The sequence below is a fragment of the Bison bison genome, unplaced genomic scaffold, assembly GCF_000754665.1.
Source record: "Bison bison bison isolate TAMUID 2011002044 unplaced genomic scaffold, Bison_UMD1.0 scf7180017864331, whole genome shotgun sequence".
Lineage (NCBI taxonomy): Eukaryota > Metazoa > Chordata > Mammalia > Artiodactyla > Bovidae > Bison > Bison bison.
Window position 1 is genome coordinate 8,453,040 of NW_011494903.1, and position 21,954 is coordinate 8,474,993.

General features: G+C 42.0%; 1 protein-coding gene across 1 annotated transcript in view; it reads left to right on the forward strand.

The window, feature by feature from the left end:
• Window positions 1-21,954, forward strand: part of ADAMTS12 (ADAM metallopeptidase with thrombospondin type 1 motif, 12) — a 390,158-nt gene that overhangs the window by 187,601 nt on the left and 180,603 nt on the right. Inside the window, exons 4-5 of the mRNA XM_010853830.1 lie at window positions 15,810-16,006; window positions 17,017-17,100. Coding sequence (XP_010852132.1) covers window positions 15,810-16,006; window positions 17,017-17,100 — 281 coding nt within the window. The remainder of the gene's footprint in view (window positions 1-15,809; window positions 16,007-17,016; window positions 17,101-21,954) is intronic.

Here is a 21,954-nt window from a genome sequence, read left to right on the forward strand (position 1 = left end):
TGATATTAGTTTTCTGAATGTTGAGTTTTAAGCCAACTTTTTCTCTCTCCTCTTTCACTTTCATCAAGAGGCTTTTTAGTTCCTCTTCGCTTTCTGCCATAAGGGTGGTGTCATCTGCATATCTGAAGTTATTGATATTTCTCCCTGCAATCTTGATTCTGGCTTGTGCTTCATCCAGCCCAGCATTTTGCATTATGTACTCTGCATATAAGTTAAATAAGCAGGGTGACAGTATACAGCCTTGACGTACTCCTTTCCTATTTGGAACCAGTCTGTTGTTCCATGTCCAGTTCTAACTGTTGCTTCTTGACCTGCATACAGATTTCTCAGGACACAGGTCAGGTGGTCTGGTATTCCCATCTCTTTCAGAATTTTCTATATATTCCAGTAGTCTTCTTGTCATATCTTTGCTTGTGCATATGGCAACCTCTGATCTGTTTGATTGTCTCATTTATAGTGACTTTTCATCTTCAGATTCTAAACTCCACAAGGCCAGAGACCCTGTCAGTATTGACCTAATCTTTATTTCTCTTTTAAAAATTATTTCAAGATGTATGAATGTATGGACTTAATCATAAAATGTGAAACTATAACACTTTTAAGAAAAAAATAGGAGAAAACCTTTGGGATTCAGGACTAAGAGAGAATTCAACAAGAGAAAGATGAGCATAAGGACTTCTTTGATGATTGAGAAGGCATGTGCAGACCCTCATAGACTCCTGATCACCACTGAGGCCATGAATACTGTAGCAAAAGAAAGAATATCCTACATTGAAGCTGGACTGATTCTAGAACTAATGCTGGAAGTTGTATTATATAAATTATTGATATCAATGCCTTTATCATTTGGCCAATTCTCTTCCTCTTGTAAAAACAAAAAACCGTCTAAGTGGAGAATGATGCTCTGGTTATGTATCAAGTTAATAATACTCTATGGGATGGCTTATGGGAGACTTAATCTATCTGTTTTTAGCCATCTGTGAATGCCCAGAAAATCCATTTGATCTAGTGCATGTACTACAATATCCTTTAAAGATTGAGGTTGGTGGTTGTCACTGTCCTTTAAATTGGCATTAGCAAGAAAGTTGAAAAAGGAAAATGACAGGAATGTTTTGGTTTTGTGGCTGTGGGGGATTGTCCATCTTCCTTTCAAATGGCTTAAGGCCATTTAAGACTATGGGGAAGGTACTGTGCTGATGGTTATGTGGTTTATATCTCCACATTTTATCTCCACAAGTTAGGTCTCCAGTTGGCAGTGGAACTCAGACAATAGTCCCAGTTGCCAGTTCTGATTGTGGTTATTTGGAAGGTCAAGGCTATGGGTTATCTTTTGCCTTTATGGCCATCTTTTTAATTTTTTTATAATTTTCTTCTACATTTTTGAGCATATAAAATCTGAGGAGAGCTTCTCAGTAATTCTAGACCTCCAGATTTGGATAACCTCTTACTGATCCAAACTTGTTCTCAGGGGCTATGCTGGGTCAAGGTGGGGATGGGTGAGTGGTTTGTTAATGCCACTTCAAGGCAAACTCAAAGAAGTAAACACCATCTGTAAGGCAGATGATACCACTCTAATGGCAGAAAGCAAAGAGGAATTAAAAAGCCTCTTGATGAGTGAAAAATCTAGCTTAAAACTCAACATTCAAAAAACTAAAATCATGGCATCCAGTCCCATCACTTCATGGCAAATAGATGCAGGGGGGGAAAGTGACAGATTTTATTTTCTGGGGTTCGAAAATCACTGCAGACAGTGACTGCAGCCATGAAATTAAATGACATTTGCTCTTTGGAAGAAAACTATGACAAACCTAGAGAACATATTAAAAAGCAGAGATATCGCTTTGGAAACAAAGATCCAAATAGTCAAAGCTATGGTTTTTCCAATGGTCATTTATGGATGTGACAGTTGGACGGTAAAAGAAGGCTGAGTGTGAAAGAATTCATGCTTTTGGACTGTGGTGCTGGAGAAGACTCTTGAGAGTCCCTTGGACTGCACGGAGATCAAACCAGTCAATCCTAAAGGAAATCAACCCTGAATATTCATTAGAAGGACTGATGCCGAGGCTAAAGCTCCAATACTTTGGCCACCTGATGCAAAGAGATGACTCATTGGAAAAGACCCCGATGCTGGGAAAGATTGAAGGCAAAGGGCAAAGAGGGCAACAGAGGATGAGATGGTTGAATGGTGTCATTGACTCAAAAGATGTGAGTTTGAGCCAACTCCAGGAGATAGTGAAGGACAGGGAAGCCTGGCATGCTGCGGTCCGTGGGTTCATGAAGAGCCACACATGACTTAGCAATGAACAACATCAGCAATGTACTGTTATAGCATATGTTGGAACACCCTTCCTTTTAAAGGCTGAATACTATTTCATTGTATGTATTTACTGTTGTGTTGTGTTGGTCACTCAGTCGTGTCCGACTCCCTGCAACCCCATGGACTGCAAACACCAGGCCCCTCTGTCCATGCAGTTCTCCAGGCAAGAATACTGGAGTGGGTTGCCATTTCCTTCTTCTTGTATTTACTATGTTTTGTTTGACAATGTAGGAAGTTACTTTTTAAAATAAATCTCAGTGTTGGAAATTTACCCATCTCTCTCTTGCTTCTGCCAAAAAGAGCTTGGGAAAACAGTGAGTAAAAATTATTTGCTTCTAAGTTCTGCTTCCTTGTCACTTTGCTCTAGTGGGTGAGTAACTGACATATTCTACGAAGTGAGGGCAGAGATGTGATTAGAGTCATGGCTTTCCCCAGCCAGTGGAATTAAATACGACTTAACTGAAAATGAGAGGAACTAGAGTTTTGACCTGTAATGAACATCATGTCTTTCATTGCAAATAGGAATGAAGAAAACAAAATAATACTTATTGTGACTCTGGGACACGCCAGGCATTATGCTTGAGGTTCATCCCATGTTCTAATTTATTCCTTCCTAGAGCAAGTCTGTAAGTCAGACTTTAGACAAAACAGCAATAATGAAAAGGCTTTGGACTAATATACAAGTTCCTTGAATTCTAAACAAGTGCTATGCAATAAAAAAACATACTGTGAGTCACAGATGCAAATAACATATGTAATTTTCAATTTCCTAGCAGCCAAGGTAAAAAAAAAAAAAGAGAGAGAAATAATGAAAAGAAACAAGTGAAATTCATTTTAATCACTTACTTAGCCTGAGATATCTAGAATTTTATTATTTCAATATGTAATCAATGTAAATTGTTAATGTGATAATTTACATTCTTTTTTTGGTTGCCAACTCTTTGGAATCCAGGGTGTATTTTACATTTACAGCACATTTCAATTTTGACTTGTCATGTTTTAAGCACTCTATCACCACATGTGGCTGGTGCCTGGCTATTGTTCTGTGCTCCTCTGGGCCATGGTGTTCTTTCCAGTGAGTATGTGTTCAGTCTCTCCCTTTATACTTCATGTATCTCTAGTTCCTTAATGGACATACTAGCTCATAACTTCCAAGCTCTCTACCAGTCACTTATTTTCATAGAAGAATGGCTGGCTTATTACTTAGAGGAATATTTCCTTTTATTCCCCTTAATTTTTCATTTTCCCCAGGTCTATTTTTCTACCTTTGGAGAACCAGGAAATGAATGAATAGACAAATTGGGTAAATTTATACTTCTCAGTAATTACATAGGTGATTATTATGTGATTGCTGTTGCTAGGGGAGCGTTTTAGATGGTTGGGGAGAATAGCCTTTGGTTACTTGGTTAAAAGAACAGACATTAACAAGAGAATTAGAGAGGAAAGTCAGAAAAACATTGCTATTAAATTATAAAATTGTGGTGCAGAATATAAAAGGGAAAGTCTTCACCATATTTTTGAAGTTTATCTTTCTAACTATAAAAGCAATACAATAGAGTGAACAAAACAAAAAATTACCCATAAGCTCACTTTCTCTAATGAGCTTCTGAGAAATTTCAAAACTAGAGGGAATTTCAAAACTAAACTCCTATTTTATGGGTTTCCTTGTCCTTTAGAGTGAGGAAGACACCTCACTTCAGAATAGTGTTTCCTTTGGGAAGCAGAACTTGCCCAGTTTGGGCACGTGTGCATGTTCGTTGTTAGTACTGCTTTGGGGTTGAGAGCTAGAGGTGGGTAAATGTGCTGACAGAAGCATAGAAGTTGAGAAGAAGGAGCAAATGACTGTTAAGGTGATGGCTCATTTGATGTTGAATGGCATGTCTCCTGAATCAATGAAGGGGTCCCAAGGAAAGTAAAAGGAGGTTGAGTGCAGTATTTATGGGATATGGGTCTTCTATTGGAACCAGCCCCTGACCATCAGCTGGTGGCCTTGAGTATCCTGGGCTGTAGCCCCGGCACTGCATGGATAGATTCTGGTTCTCTCTGTGAGTGACTTTCTCTTGGTCCAGGACACTCCCGCTGCAGGTTTCCAGATCATTCGTCCTCTTTGGGCCATTGATACCTTCAGCATTTGAAATACACATGACCTTGAACAACACAGGAGTTGGAAGTACAGACCCCTGTGCAGCTGAAAATCCACATACTGCTATCTCTGCCTCCCAAAAAAGGAGCTGTTCGATGGCTCACCCATGGGTAGGAAGCTGAAACCATTTGGATAGAATCAGGACACAAAACCTAGTTTTGTTGATTCCACACATTGTGATCTCTAACTGAAAGCAAACTCCCCCCACCGACTCCCACTTAGTTAATTTAAAGAACCGTTCTTGGCTTCCCTTTACTTAGATGGTAAAGGATCTACCTGCAATGAGGGAAACATGGGCTAGATTCCTGGGTTGGGAAGATCCCCTGGAGGAGGGCATGGCAACCCACTCCAGTATTCTTGCCTGGAGAATCCACATGGACAGAGGAGCCTGGAAGGCTATAGTCCATGAGGTTGTGAAGAGTTGGACACAACTGAGTGACTAAGCACAGGACAAAATGAAAATATAGGTACTATGTTTGAAAAAAATCCATGTGTAAGTGGATTGGTGCAGTTCAAACCTGTGTTGTTCAGGGATCAACTGTATTCAAGTGATAATTCCTCCCCAAAATGAGGAGGAGAGACAACATGAAGGGGGACTCGTGATACTGACATGGTCCTTGCCTGGTACTGACATGGGCAGGGAGGGCTTTCCTGATAATGCCATGGTCCTTCTCCAGTGTCTGCCCCTTAACAGAACCCATCCTGTGTAGGCAGGCCACGGTGACTTTGAAGCCCATCATCAGATCTGTGAAGGATGTATCCTGTCACCCTGGATGTATCCTTTGTCTTCAGACAGCTATTTAAGACCAGTTCAGCACTTACAAATTCATGAATCTCGTGGAGCCCAAACGAACCCTTTGGGTGGCATATGTACTTGCAGCTTCTCTAAAGTAGTACTCATCTTTGTCACTGTACCAGAATCAGGCCAAAAGGGACTCACATTTGATGAATGAATAGATGAATCAGATTAGATTTACTAGAATGTGAATGCCATTACTTCCTGTTTTCTTTACCTCTCTATGCACAACCCTTCTCCCACAAATCATTATTAAGTGAATGAATCCATATACTCATTCAGTAAATACTTATTGCCTATTAAAGGATGCCCTCTGTGACTTCCCTGGTGGCTCAGACAGTAAAGCGTCTACCTACAATGCAGGAGACCCGGGTTCAATCCCTGGGTTAGGAAGATCCTCTGGAGAAGGAAATGGCAACCCACTCCAGTACTCTTGCCTGGAAAATCCCATGGATGAAGGAGCACGGTAGGCTACAGTCCATGGGGTCGCAAAGAGTCGGACATGATGAGCGACTTCACTTAAAGGATGTCAGGCTCTAGGCTGAGTCTTGAGTTACATGGATGACTGAGACACTGGTTCAGTTCTTCCTTGTATAGAAAGGCTTCCTTCTCAGGATGTTGCTCTCCAAAATGGCAGGCTCATCCACACAGAACAAAAATTAAATGAAACAGAGAACTTGGAAATAAGGGAATTAACAATAACAAGTCCATTTACTTGCTCATTTGATAATAGATAAGTGCCCTTGATTCCCAACATAAATAATATTCTGACCTTTATTAGAAAAAAGCAAATTGCAGAGTCCCTCTTTTTGTCACTAGTCACAAGAGCAAATTGATCCATGATTGCAACGGATACAAAACCCCCTAGGATTATAATTGATATCTCCTGAGTTCTTGCCCTGAATTCCTTTCTCAGATCTGTGATATCCCAGAGAGCTAAGGAAAACACACACACAACAGTGTATTCACTGCCTTTAGGGTATTTAGAAAGCAAATTCTTATAACACACTTGGAAACTCTATACTCTGTAATGTTTCCTTATTAAAGAAACACTATTATAAAGTAAATGTACTAGTGAGGCTGAGTTTTACCATGAAAAATGACACAAAGATATTGGAGACTAGAAGCCCCTAGTCTCTACTTTCAGTATGGAAAACCTAAAAGCTCTGGATAAAGAGGTTTGAAAGAGAGTCCTTTTCTTTAAATACAGATAGTGGAGTAGACATGAACGTGAAGAAAGAGGAAAAGACGGAGGGAGGGAAAAAGGAAGGAAAGAAGGAAAGGAAATAAAAGAAAAGAGGGGAAAATGAGAATACAGATACCAGAGGTTAGCCAAATGCAGAATACAGTGGCTTCCTGGAGCTCTGAGCTCTGGAGTTTGAGCATCCACAGGTCAGGTCCTGAGGATGAGTTTCTGAGCTCACAGAAGGTGGTGAAGTATGGAGAGACTCATGCATAAAGCCCCAGCTTTGAAAACGTGTCATTCTCAGTGAATGGGTGTGCTAGGAACCAAACCAACCAAGCTATAAAAAAAAATACCTGCAGAGGAAAACTGTAAAGAAATGTCCCAATTTGGGCCCAGGGCTGGGTAGAGGAAGGCCATGTACTCTGCCAGGAAAATAACAGAACATTTTGAAGCCTGTACAAATCTAAGTTGTTATAGTAAAATTTTTATGCAAGACGTTATATTGATGTAAAATTAAGCATTAGCAAGGGGAAAAGAATTGCAAATACATCCATACGTATGTATATTGTACACACATGCTTATGTAAATATGACCAGATATAAATATAATAAAAATGATCTCATCAGGCTGGAATTGTTCTGTTGTTGTCTCTCAAAAGTGAGGCAGATGGTTTCTCAGGGTCTCTGTAATCTCTTTCTCTGATTAGTGCACTCACAGATTTCTTTACTCATGACTTATAGCCTGACTGTTGCTTTCTTGCCAAGTTAACATTTTTTATCCAGGGACTCTGGGGGTGCAGGAAGAGCTTAGACCTATTTAAGCCCTGGAGTCAAGTTGGTGAAATATCAAGCAGTTATGTGTGATCTGAGAGGTAGCTGCAGCGAAAGTAGCTGACTGTTACATTTCTTATTAATAGATACAGTGAGCCTCTGATGCCACTGGGTAGAGTGTTAATAAATGAACAATATGCTAGGCATCACCCAGAATTTTCTTGCTGCATTTAAAAATGCATGTGAATTGAAGTTTCCAAACAGTCAACCTTGGTACTTTCAGATCTCTTAGGAAAACCATACACAGAACTCATGGAATTGTTTTCTCCAGAACAAGAATACAGCTGTAACCTTTATGAATATAGTGTTTCTAGAAGCTATTGTGTTGGGTCAGTCTTATTCCTGCTGGTGACAGAGTGGAGGTACTAAAAGAGAACCCACTAGTTATTTACATTTAATCAACTTGCTGAGCTGAGGGTTTAGATCAAATGTTACCATTTGGAGAAGAAAGCAGCTCCCTTCCTGAGTTGTAAATGAGAAGAGATGCTTACAAACATGGAGGGGGTGATTAATCATCATATCATTCAGGATATGTTTATGTGTAGCAGAAAATCCCATGTAAGTTTTATTTATTTAAAATATTATTGTTATTGAGTGCAAAGAAATATGTTTTTAGATGCTGGAGCTAAAGGAGCAAACAAAATAGTCCTTTTTTATTCTAGATGAAAACTAGACCTTTATTTATCATTCACATGAGTGAAATCTGGAGATAAAATGTCCGAGGCTGGTATAGTGCTCCACAATCATCAGAGACTCAGACTTCTATCATCTGTCTTCCATCTTGTTCCATCTTCTTGGATATGTGGCTTCTGCTTCCTTGTCCAGACTATCCCAATGCAGACTAGGAAGGAGGAAGAAGAGAAGTATCCATGCCTTCCCTTTAAATTCTGCAAGTTTCATGTAGCACTGCCTCATATCCCATAGATCAGAATTTAACTGCAAGGGAGGCTGGGACATTTAGTTTTTCTTCTAGGAGGCCAGCTTCCCAGCAAAAATTCAAGGAGAAAGAACAAATATTGGGGCAACTGGTAGTCTGACACAGTCAGTATAAAGGCAAGCAGAAATTGCCTTAGACATGACATGGTATTTGACATGGTAGTTTTAAGGACCTGATACAAATAACAGAGAAGGGACAAATGGAGAAGGGAAACTATGAGGATAATCACCTTAGGTTGCCCACCACCTTAGAGTGGCCTGGATCTGTTTGGAGAGCACCAATTCATTTTTCTGTCTGTGTCAGTGCTTGGCTGTAAGTCTGTGTGAGCATTGACAAAAGCCTGTTAAATAGTTTGTACCATATTTATTGAGCATGTAATATGTTTAGAGAGCTCAGTAATCTTTCAAAAGTACAGCCAGAAAGGGAGGTAGATGTGGAGTTTCAGAGTGGCCCTTTCCTTAGAAGGTCCTGCTGAAGCTCAGCACCAGCCCTGGGTAAATGGTAAGATGGTCCCATGCTGGGCCATCACCCATATCCCCACAGATGGAAGATAGCTCCATTCTCCAAGAGACTCATCTCCAGTCTCTTCCACTGCCTCAGTGGCTCTACTTATGTAATAGGTCTTTCTGGTCCATCAATATGTAAACCTTCATTAAAACCTCAAAGAAAGCATAAGCTACTTAGAGCAACCTGGATTTCTGTTCTCTCTGTAGCTTCTGGGCAAGACTTTTTTCCCCCTTTATTTTCATGCAGATAATTTTAGAATAACAGATTCTTATAATCTAAAGAGCCATTTAATCTAACTTCCTTCCTGAACTTGTCTTCCTTAAAGCTGTATTTCCCAAGTAATGTGCCATGGAAGTCTCAGTTTTAAGAGGAGTTCTGTAAACAGTCCCAAGATCAAGAATCCCTGGGAAACAGTGCCAAATTTCCCATCTGGAGATTCCCAATATAGTTAGTTTTTATAGGCTGGTAGAATTGCATGCTGCTGCTGCTGCTAAGTCGCTTCAGTTGTGTCTGACTCTGTGCGACCCTAAAGACAGCAGCCCACCAGGCTCCCCCATCCCTGGGATTCTCCAGGCAATAACACTGGAGTGGGTTGCCATTTCCTCCTCCAATGCATGAAAGTGAAAAGTGAAAGTGAAGTAACTCAGTCGTGTCCAACTCTTAGCGACCCCATGGACTGTAGCCCACCAGGCTCCTCCGTCCATGGGATTTTCCAGGCAAGAGTACTGGAGTGGGGTGTCATTGCCTAAAAATGTAAATGTGTGGGAATAAACTCTTTATTGATACCTGCAGAAAAGGAGAGCTCACCACTGAGGACCTAGGGCCTAACAGGAGCCTTTCATGGTGCTTTGGGTCCCTGGTGGCTCAGATGGTAAAGAACCCACCTATAGTGCAGAAGGCCTGGGCTGGATTCCTGGGTTGTGAAGATCTCCTGGAGGAGGGCATAGCTACCCACTCCAGTATTCTTGTCTAGAGAATTCCAGGGACAGAGGACCCTGGCAGGCTGTAGTCCATGGGATTGTAAAGAGTCAAACACCACTGAGCAACTAACATTTTCACTTGGGTGTGTGTGAAGGTCCCTGACTTATTCACCTATCCCTTAGTCACGAAGCTGAGGAAAATGTATCACCAGAATTCTACCAATGTTGAAGTGTGCTGGAACTCATTATCCACTTGGTTGATTATTCAGTTTTTCTTAGTCTTCCTTCTGCGCCCAGTTGCCTCTTCTGCATCTGGTCTTCGTGGTGAGAAGTGCCTCAGTACATTTTTATTAGAAGATAAGGACGGGAAAGATTAGATTTCGAATTAGGGGATTAGATTTCGAATCAGGGGAATTCCTCATCATTCCAAATGTTAGTGATGAATGAAAGTGGTAATTTACAATACAATACTAATGGATTAAAATGTTTATAAATTCTCATTCTGATTGACTCTCCAGAGAGATCTCAAAGCCTCCCTTTTACTTAGACTTGATTTGGTTTCTACGTTGTTATTTAAGGGAGTTTCACATTTCCAAAGTTGTCCATGATTTCCTTCCTCTCTCTTGCTGTTCTGAGTGAAGTTAGGACTTCATCAGGCGAGACCAGTCAGCCCTTGCAGAGTATGTTTCATCTTATTTATTCAGGTGCTCATATTTATGTCCACACTCCTAAACCTGGGGGGGTTCTTGCTTTTGACATCTACTAGTTACTAACACGGAGAAGGCGATGGCACCACACTCCAGTACTGTTGCCTGGAAAATCCCATGGACGGAGCCTGGTGGGCTGCAGTCCAGGGGGTCGCTAAGAGTCGGACACGACTGAGCGACTTCACTTTCACTTTTCACTTTCATGCATTGGAGAAGGAAATGGCAACCCACTCCAGTGTTCTTGCACGGAGAATCCCAGGGTTGGGGGAGCCTGGTGGGCTGCTGTCTATGGGGTCGCCCGGAGTTGGACACGACTGAAGTGACTTAGCAGCAGCAGCAGCAGTTACTAACACTTAGATTCATGTAGCTGCACTTGTTGATCTTTAAAGACAGCTGTTTCCACTTTAGTAGTGGCCAGTTTTGAGAAATGGATAGTCTGTTACATAAGTGTAAAAATATTTTTAGTTCTCATTAAAAGAGGTAAACTTTTTTTTTTTTAATGAAAATGAATTTCCTAGCTGAGACATTTCAAATCTATCCAAAGCCAGCCTGAAGGACACATAATGATGGCGGCTCAGCCATCATTGCTAAAGGACATGGCCCCAGCATTGACATTCAGGTCTGTTGGGAAAGGCCGCAGTGTCCTGCTAAAAAGGGGATCTGGTTGCAGGTGTGTGATGGCAGCCAACTGTTGACAGCTTCAACTCAGCACCAGAGCTGAAAGGTTACCGAGAGATGGTGTCGTCTGGTGGCCTAAACCTGTGCCACGTGGAACCCCTCTCAGGGTCATCTCAGGGTCATCTGCCACCGGATCGTAGTCACGGTCCTTTCCATGCTCTTTGCATAATCTTTGTTTGAAGAAAGTGTTCTGTAGCTAAAATAAAAATTTAAAGTAGGAGTTCAGTTCAGTTTCCTGTGCATGAGGGTGGAGTCAGGGATAGTGAGAACATTTGTCCAAGGTTCTGGGACTTGCAAGTGGCTCAGTGCAGGCCCAAGCCAGGCCCACAGGGAGTGGGTGGTGGTCAGCGGTGGTCTCAGGGACTTCCCTGGCTGTCCAGTGGTTAAGACTTTGCCTTCCAATGCAGGCAGGGTTGATTCAGTCTCTGGTCAGGGAGCTAAAATCCCACATGCCTTGGGACCAAAACATAAAAAAAACAGAAGCAATATTGTGACAAATTTAATAAAGACTTTAAAAGTGGTCTGCATCAAAAAATCTTAAAAATAGTGGGCCTGGACAAGCTGTCTAGGTTCTGTTAGACTTAAGGCATTCTTTTTCCTTTTTCCAGGCAAGTCTTGCCTGGGAATTTCATTCCCACCTCCACACCACAATTTAAATGGGATTCAGACTGACTTGTCTAAAATGCTCTTATGCTGCTTAACGGCTATGAGGCTTTGGACAAATTTGAATAAATATAACCTCTCTGAGTCTCATTTTTCTCACTTAAAAATGATAAGAATAAGACTTACCTCAAATATTTGTTGAGAATTAAATACAGTTGACCTTCCATAGCTGCAGGTTCAACCAACCAGAGATTAGCCAACCTTGGCTAGAAGATACTGCCCCCTCCAAAAAAAAAAAGCCTAGAAGATTCCAAAAAGAAAAATTTGAATTTATTGCTCATCTGCAACTGTTTGTGTAGCATGTATATTGTATTTATAACTATCTACATAGCATTTACTTTATATGAAGTATCACAAGTAATCTAGAGATAATTTAAAGTATACAGAAGGTTGTGCCTAGGTTATATACAAACATGATGCCCCCTTATATATAAATTACTTGAATAATCATGGATATTGGCAGCTGCCAGGGTCCTGGAACCAATTCCCTATGGATATTAAAGGATGACTGCAGTAAATATCAGATCTAAAAAAAATTCATCACAGGCCAGGCTCTCCATCAGAGGTGGCTGTTGGTGTTTGTGTTCTTGCCAAGTTGTGTCCCAAGAATTCACTCATGCTGGTGGCAAGAAGGTGGGAACAAGGGTGCTAGGTCTCACTTATCTGGAAGCTACAGAGTATGGCCTGGAGAAGACTAACTTGAGAGGATCTTCTTGGGGGAAATTGGTTCTCATACCTAGCAGTAGTTTCAGTTAAAGGCCAATATCCAATCAGCGGTAAACCATTCTAAGCTAAACATCCTTCTAAAACTCCTTCTCCATGGGAACTCTGAGAAAAGGCAGCTGAAAAGAATCCAGATGAGGGAAAAGTTGAGTCATGGTAGGAGACAAATCCTAGAACAATTCCCTAAGCAGAAGGGGTAGCCTCTGGAAACTACTGGCATGCTAAACAGGCACTCTCTAGTACACAGGAAAATATAATTTCCAGAGTCTTCTGCTCTGTGTTCACTTTCCCTGCTTCCTGATGATACTCAAGCCTCCTCCAGGCAACTTCCTCAAGGCTTGGTCTGTTCCTGTCTGCAGGTAACCCTGAGTCTAAGACAGAGGTGGCAGATAATGGCCCTGCTACCTGTTGTTGTTCAGATGCCATGTCACGTCTGACTCTTCCTGACCCCATGGACTGCAGCACACCAGGCTTCCCTGTCCCTTACCATCTCCTGGAGTTCGCCCAGGTTCATGTTCATTGAATCAGTGATGCTGATTCAATCATCAGCTAGAATTGGTGACCTGACCATCTCATCTTCTGCCACCCACTTCTCTTTCTGTCCTCAATCTTTCCCAGCCTCAGGGTCTTTCCCAATGAGTCAGCTCTTGGCATCAGGTGGTCAAAGTATTGGAGCTTCAGCTTCAGCATCAGTCCTTCCAATGAGTATTCAAGGTTGATTTCCTTTCAGATTGATTGGTTTGATCTCCTTTCTGTCCAACAGACTCTCAAGAGTCTTCTCCAGCATCACAGTTTGAAAGCATCAGTTCTTTGGTGCTCAGCTTTCTTTATGGTCCAGCTCTCACATCCATATGTGGCTACTGGAAAGGCCATAGCCTTGACTATACGCACCTTTGTTGGCAAAGAATGTCTTTGCTTTTAATACACTGTCTAGGTTTGTCTACTACCTGAGAGAGTGCTAAATGTGAGAGAGCTTTGTGAAGAGCTGCTAAAAGCATTTGGGTAAAGGAAAAAAAAACTCAGTTATTTGCATTGCCCTAGTATCTCCAGGGCCTCCATTCTGCTGGTGCACAGGGCATCCTGGACATCTCAGCGGACGTTGCCCAGGTCCTTGCTCTTCCTCTGCTTCTGGTTACAGAAAGTCAGTCCTCTGTTAAGACTGGATGTCATCCTTACTTATACTGCCCCCTTGGCTAGATGTCTCCCCTTAAACACTTCGTGCATTGGCAGGCAGATTCTTTACCACTAGCACCACCTGGAAAGCCCAAGTTTATTAAGCCCAAGAATAAAATTTGAATTTATTTAGACCTATGATGAACTGTGGTGTTAGAGAAGACTTGAGAGTCCCTTCGACTGCAAAGAGATCCAACCAGTCCATCCTAAAGGAAATCAACCCTGAATATTCATTGGAAGGACTGATGCTGAAGCTGAAACTCCAATACTTTGGCCACCTGATGTGAAGAACTGACTCATTGGTAAAGATCCTGATGCTGGGAAAGATTGAAAGCAGGAGGAGAAGGAGACAACAGCGGATGAGATGGTTGGATGGCATCACCGACTCGATGGACATGAGTTTGAGTAAGCTCCAGGAGTTGGTGATGGACAGGGAAGCCTGGTGTGCTGTAGTCCATGGGGTCGCAAAGAGTCGGACATGACTGGGTGACTGAACTGATGATCGTGTCTCATCTCTTTTGTAAATATTAGTCAGTGCAGTGTGTCCTAACTTCACATAGGAAGCAAAATGAGGAACTAGGATGGGTTACAGAGCAAATGAGTGTAATCATCTCTACAACCCAGAAAGCACTGTGGGCAGAGGGCAGGACGTGGTTTTGATTGTCCCAATTCCGAGTCAGAGGCAGGGCCTCAGGAAGGGGTGGTGTTATAGATACCTTCAAAGAATAGGACCGACTAATAAACGGAAATTACAAGGGGGACATTCTAGCGCAGTGCAGGAGAAGACTGGGAGTTGACGTGTGCCCCCAGCACCAGAAGTCTTCAAGCCGAGGCTGGGTGGCCATCACCAGGGGTGAGGAAGGGGTGGAGAGGTTTCCTGTTCTGCTTGCGTGTTCTTCCAGCCAGTGCTCCAGGGTCCTGAGGAGAGCAGGGAGCAAGTGTGTCACTGTCTTCCAGACAGAAATCTTCAAAGATTGGGGCTCTGCTTGTCCATTAGCCCAGGCTTCTTGCCTTATTTATTCTTTTGGTAAATTCATCTTTTGTCTACTCCCTAACTCCTTTTGGCTTCCCTGCTGGCTCAGCTGGTAAAGAATCCGCCTGCAATTCAGAAGACCCGGGTTTGATCCTTGGGTTGGGAAGATCCCCTGGAGAAGGGAACAGCTATCCACTCCAGTATTCTGGCCTGGGGACTGTATAGTCCATGGGGTCACAAAGAGTTGGACACGACTGAGTGACTTTTCACTCATTCACTCACTCACTAAGCCATTCTGAGCCCATTGAAACCTTTCAGACTTGACCACCACTTCGCAGTAAGCTTCTCAATGTGTGAAGTAGCACTTCATTTTTGTTTTGGTTTTAAACAGACCTCTTTCAAGTTTCAGGGCAGTGCTTCTCAAACTTCTGGGAGTTTGAAGATGTTTTCAGTTTTCTTCCTGATTCTGTAACCTCTCCTGGGTTTTGCCTTCCAAACTATGATCCTCATATATTAAATCTTTTCTGAAACCTACAAGTCACCTTGAGAGTTTTATTGTCCTTTGCTATATCTTCTCCAGCTCATTTTATACCTTCTTGGAATAGAATGTCCTGAACCGCATGCAGCTTCTCCAGCTTACATTTCTGCAGTTTTATGCATGTTTACTCTGTGGGAGCCAGTGTGGTGTATATGAAAATGCATGATTTTAGGGCAGAAAAAATTCTGGTTCTTCCACTGATACTATGGGTTGTGCAACTTTGGGGAAGTTACTTGACCAGCTGCTTTGAGCATCAGTTTCCACATTTGCAAGATGGAGATAGCAGTATGCATGTCAGATGTTCAAGAGGATAAATGACTTGGCATTTTAAAGCCCAGTACCCTGCCTTGCATTCAGTAAGCTCTGAATAATTTAGAGGAGGAGGAGGAGGAGAAGGGAAAGAAAAAGTTCTCATTCTTGTTTGTAATATCTTTTTCATAATAAGGGACATATTTGATAAAATAGGTAACATTTATTTCAGAGCTGTACTTTGAACCTCCCTGTCATATTCCAGTTTCACTTATCTTTGTCATATTAATTATTTTCCATTTCAGTGAAAGAATGGTATTCTTCCATTTCAATCATGTAGATAAGAATGTTGTATTTGACCATTATTAAACACAACTTAAACTTACAGCCTTGTATCTTTATGAACGTAAGTGAGTAGTATGTGAGAGACATAGAGAATGAACCCATTATCTTCTGGTTAATGTTTAGACAGTCCTGGCACCTCCCAGAAACAAGAGCTACTGCGAGAGAAGTGGGAGAGGAGCCACTTGCGAGGCAGAAGCCTCTCTCGGCGTTCCATCAGCAAGGAGAGGTGGGTGGAGACGCTGGTGGTGGCCGACACGAAGATGGTTGAGTACCACGGGAGGGAGAACGTGGAATCCTATATCCTCACCATCATGAACATGGTATGTCAGACCTCGTGGGGGCATGGGCAGCAGGTGAATAGATATCACTAGAAATGCTCCACCCCCCAAATAAGAAATAAGAGACCTTTTTGTGGTCCTTTTATGTTCTTTAATTTTTTAATTTGTTTGGCTGCACAGCTTGTGGGATCTTAGTTCCCCAGCCAGGGACTGAACCCGGGCCCTTGGCAGTGAAAGGGCAGAGTTCTAACCACTGGACTGCCACAGAATTCCCTGGTCCTACATATATAATATATAATATTTTTTATATATAGTATTTGTATTTATATTTATAAATATTTTCCATACCTAGTTGAACTTTTCTGATGGCTCAGTGGGTAAAGAATACACCTGCAATGCAGGGGATCCTAGGGACGTGGATTCAATCCCTGTGTTGGGGAGATCCCCTGGAGAAGGAAGTGGCAACCCACTCCAGTATTCTTACCTGTGAAAACCTATGAAAATCCCATGGACAGAGGAGCCTGGTGTGCTACAGTTCATGGGGTCGCATAGAGTTGACATGATTGAGCAACTAAACACACGCATGCCTAGTTAATTAAGGATGGAACTTCAAAGTAAATTGCTGTTCTTCTTAAAAACATGTATCCTAGGAAAACCTGTAATTTATCATGTACGTTTTCTAGTACTTATTTATCAAATGACTGAATCATTTTAGTATGATTTTTTCTCACTGATTTATATAGGAAATTATATAAGAATTTCCACAAATGAGGAAACTGAGGCAAAGAACTGGAACATTATGTCTTCAAGATAGTTGGAGCTAGAATTGGAATAAAGTTAATGACCCCTAATTTCAAGTGTCCCTTTTGCATTGTAATGTTTTCTGCCTTCCCAGTTGGTCATGTCTTACTCATCTTTGAACTCCACCAAAAATTTCAGACTATAAGATAAGGAATTATTGCAAATGCATTACAGTGCTATTTTTCTCCTCCTCCAGTATTTATCTGTTCTCTATTCACCTGAGACTAATGATTTTCCCTTTCTGACTCTAGGTCACCGGGTTGTTCCATAACCCAAGCATTGGCAATGCAATTCACATCGTCGTGGTTCGGCTCATTCTACTTGAAGAAGAAGAGGTAAGGCATAGCTTCCCCACCACTCTTCCAACCTAGATCCTCACACTCCTTGGTATGCTAAGTCACTTCAGCCATGTCCAGCTCTTTGTGACCCTATGAACTGTAGCCTACCAGGCTCCTCTGTTCATGGGATTCTCCAGGCAAGAATGCTGAAGTGGGTTGCCATTTCCTCCTTCGAGGGATCTTTCTAGCCCAGGAATCGAACCTGCGTCTCTTTCATCTCCTGCATTAGCAGGTGGGTTCTTTACCACTGGTGCCACCTGGGATGCCCTTCACACTCCTTACCTCCTATCTTCAGAAGAGCTGTTGATGGACAAGAAAGAGGGTACCAGAAAGATGTCTGGAAGCCCATCTGTGTTATTTTCTTGGGAATTCAGGGATGTCAAGTGGGAGATGGAGAACATTTCCAAGATATACATACTTGGAATCTGATAGTCTTTGTATCTAGTAACTCACAAATCAGCTTGATAGCAGTGCCTAAGAATATTCCAAAGTGGATTAAATCATGTTCTGACTGAGGGATTTCAAACAGTTCAAAGAGATGTGGAGATATTGAACCTTTTTAGTGCTTATTTCCCTCTTGCATAGTAATGCATGTCTCTGTTCTGGGCCCACTCGTCTCTCTGCACTTTTACTCGGGGATTCCATCTGGCCTCAGAGACTTAAAGAGCACGGCCATGCTGAGACTCAACTGATACCTCCAGCCTAGACCTGCTACTTGAGCTCCAGACTCATATCCAATTGCTTATTCAGCATCTCAACCTGGATGTGTTCTAATCTACTTGAACTTGGAAACTTAATAAAGTTTGAAATGGAGTTCTCGGTTACTCTCTGCTCAAAGCATTTCACTTCTGCCTCCTGCCTTTCTCCAGCCCTCCCCTTCCCCATCTCAGTAAGCAGTGCTACTTTGCACTGTTCAGAAGTCTGGGAATCATCCTTGATCCACCTTCCTTTCTTGTCTTGCACATTTTGCAGCAAAGCCCACAGTGCTCCTGCCTTCAAAATGCATCTCTGAATCACCCACTCTTAGTCATCTCCACAGTCATTGTGTTTGTTTTGGCTTTATCATTGCTTGCCTTTATCATCTCTACCACAGTGGAATCCTTCAAGTTCTCCCTGTTGTAACTCCTCCCCGCCCACCACCACCGTAATCCAATCTTGATATAGCAGTTTAGAGTGGAAATTTTAAATACAAATTGAGGTGCTCCACTGCACCAAACATTTAACGGATTTTTGGGCTTCCCTGATAGTTCAGTTGGTAAAGAATCTGCTTGCAATGTAGGAAACCCCAGTTCGATTCCTGGGTCAGGAAGATCCCCTGGAGAAGGAAGAGGCTACCCACTCCAGTATTCTTGGGCTTCCCTTGTGGCTCAGCTGATAAAGAATCCACCTGCAATGTGGGAGACCTGGGTTTGATCCCTGGGTTGGGAAGATCCCCTGGAGAAGGGAAAGGCTACCCACTCCAGTATTCTGGCCTGAAGAATTCCATGGACTGTATAGTCCATGGGGTCACAAAGAGGTGGACACGACTGAGCAACTTTCATTTTCACATAACAGTTTCAGCATTTCTTACTCTGTCCTGTGGAGAGTTTCATGATCTGGCCTCCCTCCACTTTCCCATTTTTCTGTGTGTCACTCTGCCTTTCTTCACCACTTTGCACAGGACTTCATATAGGTTCTAGAGCACCCAAGGCATTCTTGAGCCTCATGGCCTGTGCACTTGAGGTTCCCAATGCCTGAAACATCCCTCCCCTGGCTCTGCTCATGGCTGGCACCTTGTGAACTCCAAGGCCTCTGTTTAAATGACACTTCTTCAGAGAGGTCTCAATGACCAGCCTTCCCAAAGCTGGCCCCACTTAGCATTCTCCATCACAGAATGGAGTTTACTTCCTTTCTTAATACAGCTTCTAGAATACATTAATATTCTGTGTATTTGTTTACTTTTTTCTTGCTTATCTCAATCACCATCAGAATGTGACTTCCAATAGAGCAGTAAATATGTTTCTTTATTCTTGGCTTTATCTCCAGCATCTAACACAGTACCTGGGACCTAAATGAATGAATAAATGAATTAAGTGAAATTTGATGATTGAATGAACCATCCAACCTGGTGAAATGACTTTGAAATCTATAGCTCTTAACCAGCAGCTGAGATGGATAAAGAAGGGTGTTATTCAAATCTCCATTAACAGGAGTTGTTGTTCAGTTGCTCATTTGTGTCCTGTTCTTTGGGACCCCATGGACTTCAGCATGCCAGGCTTCCCTGTCTTTCACTATCTTCCAGAGTTTGCTCAAACTCATGTTCATTGAGTTGATGATGCCATCCAACAATCTCATCCTCTGTAGCCCCCTTCTCCTCCTGCCCTCAATCTTTCCCAACATGATGGTCTTTTCCAATGAGTCAGCTCTTCACATCAGGTGCCCAAAGTATTGGAGCTTCAGCTACAACATCTGTAATTCCATTGAAGATTCAGGGGTGATTTCCTTTAGGATTGACTACTTTGACCTTGCTGTCCAAGGGACTCTTAAGAGTCTTCTCCAGCACCACAATTTGAAAGCATCAATTCTTTGGTGCTCAGCCTTGTTTGTGGCCCAGCTCTCATATCTGTACATGACTACTAGTAAAATCGTAGCTTTGACTATACGGACCTTTGTTGGCAAAGTGATGTCTCCGGTTTTAAACACATATTCTAGATTTGTCATAGCTTTACTTCCAAGGACCAAACGTCTTTTAATTTCATGGCCACAATCACAGTCCAGAGTGATTTTGGAGCCCAAGAAAATAAAGTCTGTCACTGTTTCCATCGTTTTCCATCTATTTACCATGAAGTGATGGGACCAGATGCCATGATGTTAGTTTTTTGAATGTTGAGTTGTAAGCCATCTTTTTCACTCTCCTCTTTCACTTTCATCAAGAGGCTCCACATTTCCTCTTTTCTTTCTGCCATTATGATTGTGACATCTACATATCTGAGATTACTGGTATTTCTCCCAGCAATCTTGATTCCAGCTTGTGCTTCATCGAGCCTGGCATTTCACATGATGTACTGCATATAAGTTAAGTAAGCAGGGTGACAATGTACAGCCTTGACATATTCCTTTCCCAGTTTGGAACCAGTCCATTGTTCCATGTCTGGTTCTTACTGTTGTTTCTTGACCTGCATACAAGTTTCTCAGGAGGCAGGTAAGGTGGTTCGGTATTCCCATCTCTTAAGAATTTTCCATAGTTTGTTTTGATGTACACAGTCAAAGGCTTTAGCATAGTCAATGAAGCAGAAATAGATGTTTTTCTGCAATTCCTTCATTTTTTTGTATGATCCAATGGATGTTGGCAATTTCATCTCTGGTTCCTCTGCTTTTCTAAATCCAGCTTGAACATCTGGAAGTTCTCGGTTCACATACTGTTAAAGCCTACCTGAAGGATTTTGATCATTACCTTGCTTGCATTTGAAATAAGTGCAATTATGTGGTGGTTTGAACACTCTTTGGCATTGCCCTTCTTTGGGATTAGAATGAAAACTGACATTTTCCAGTCCTATGGCCAGTGCTAAGTTTTCCAAATTTGCTGGCATATTGAGTGCAGCACTTTAACAGCATCATCTGTTAGGATTGGAAATATCTCAGCTGGAATTCCATCACCTCCACTAGCTTTGTTGTACTAATGCTTCCTGAGGCCCACATGACTTCACACTCCAGGATGTCTGGCTCTAGGTGAGTGATCACACCATCGTGGTTGTCTGGGTCATTAAGACCTCTTTTGTCTGGGTCATTAAGACCTTTTTTTGTATAGTTCTTCTGTGTATTCTTGCTACCTCTTCTTAACATCTTCTGCTTCTGATGGGTCCATACCATTTCTGTCCTTTATTGTGCCCATCTTTACATGAAATGTTCCCTTGGTGTCTCAATTTTTTGAAGAGATCTTTAGTCTTTCCCATTCTATTGCTTTCCCATGTTTCTTTGCACTGTTCACCTATGAAGCCTTTCTTGCTCTTCTTTGGAACTCTGCTTTCAGATGGATATATCTTCCCTTTTCTCCTTTGCCTTTCACTTCTCTTCTTTTCTCAGCTATTTGCAAGGCCTAAGAGACAATCATTTTGCTTTTTTGCCTTTTTTTTCCTTGGGGATAGTTTTGGGCACCGCCTCCTGTACAATGTTATGAACCTCCGTCCATAGTTGTTCAGCCACTCTATCAGATCTAATCCCTTGATTTGTCACTTCCAGTGTATAAGGGATTTGATTTAGGTCAAACCTGAATGGTCTAGTGATTTTCACTACTTTCTGCAGTTAAAGTCTGAATTTTGCAAATAGGAGACCTGAGGTCAAAATGCTCAAGGCAAGTTTTACTGTTTTCTGTGTGGAAGCCTCCACAATAGAAGATCTTAATGCCAGTGATCTCTGAAGCCTTATCCTTTTTCCTTCCTCTCTCCACTACCACTTGCCTTAGTCACGAAAGACATACTTTGGTATCATGGAATACCTATTATTTCCCTTTCTGTAAATGTTTTTTTAAAAGATTTAACCCAAACTTAGAAACTAGGCAAAATGAAGACTATGAATCCTTTCAGTGGCTAGCATGACTCTTCTCACTCTATGAGGATGTAGATTTGTTTGGTTATGGTCTAGACAGCTGTGAAAAGAAGAGAAGTGAAAAGCAAAGGAGAAAAGGAAAGCTATAGCATCTGAATGCAGAGTTCCAAAGAATAGCAAGGAGAGATAAGAAAGCCTTCCTCAGCGATCAATGCAAAGACATAGAGGAAAACAACAGAATGGGAAAGACTAGAGATCTCTTCAAGAAAATTAGAGATACCAAGGGAACATTTCATGCAAAGATGGGCTCGATAAAGGACAGAAATG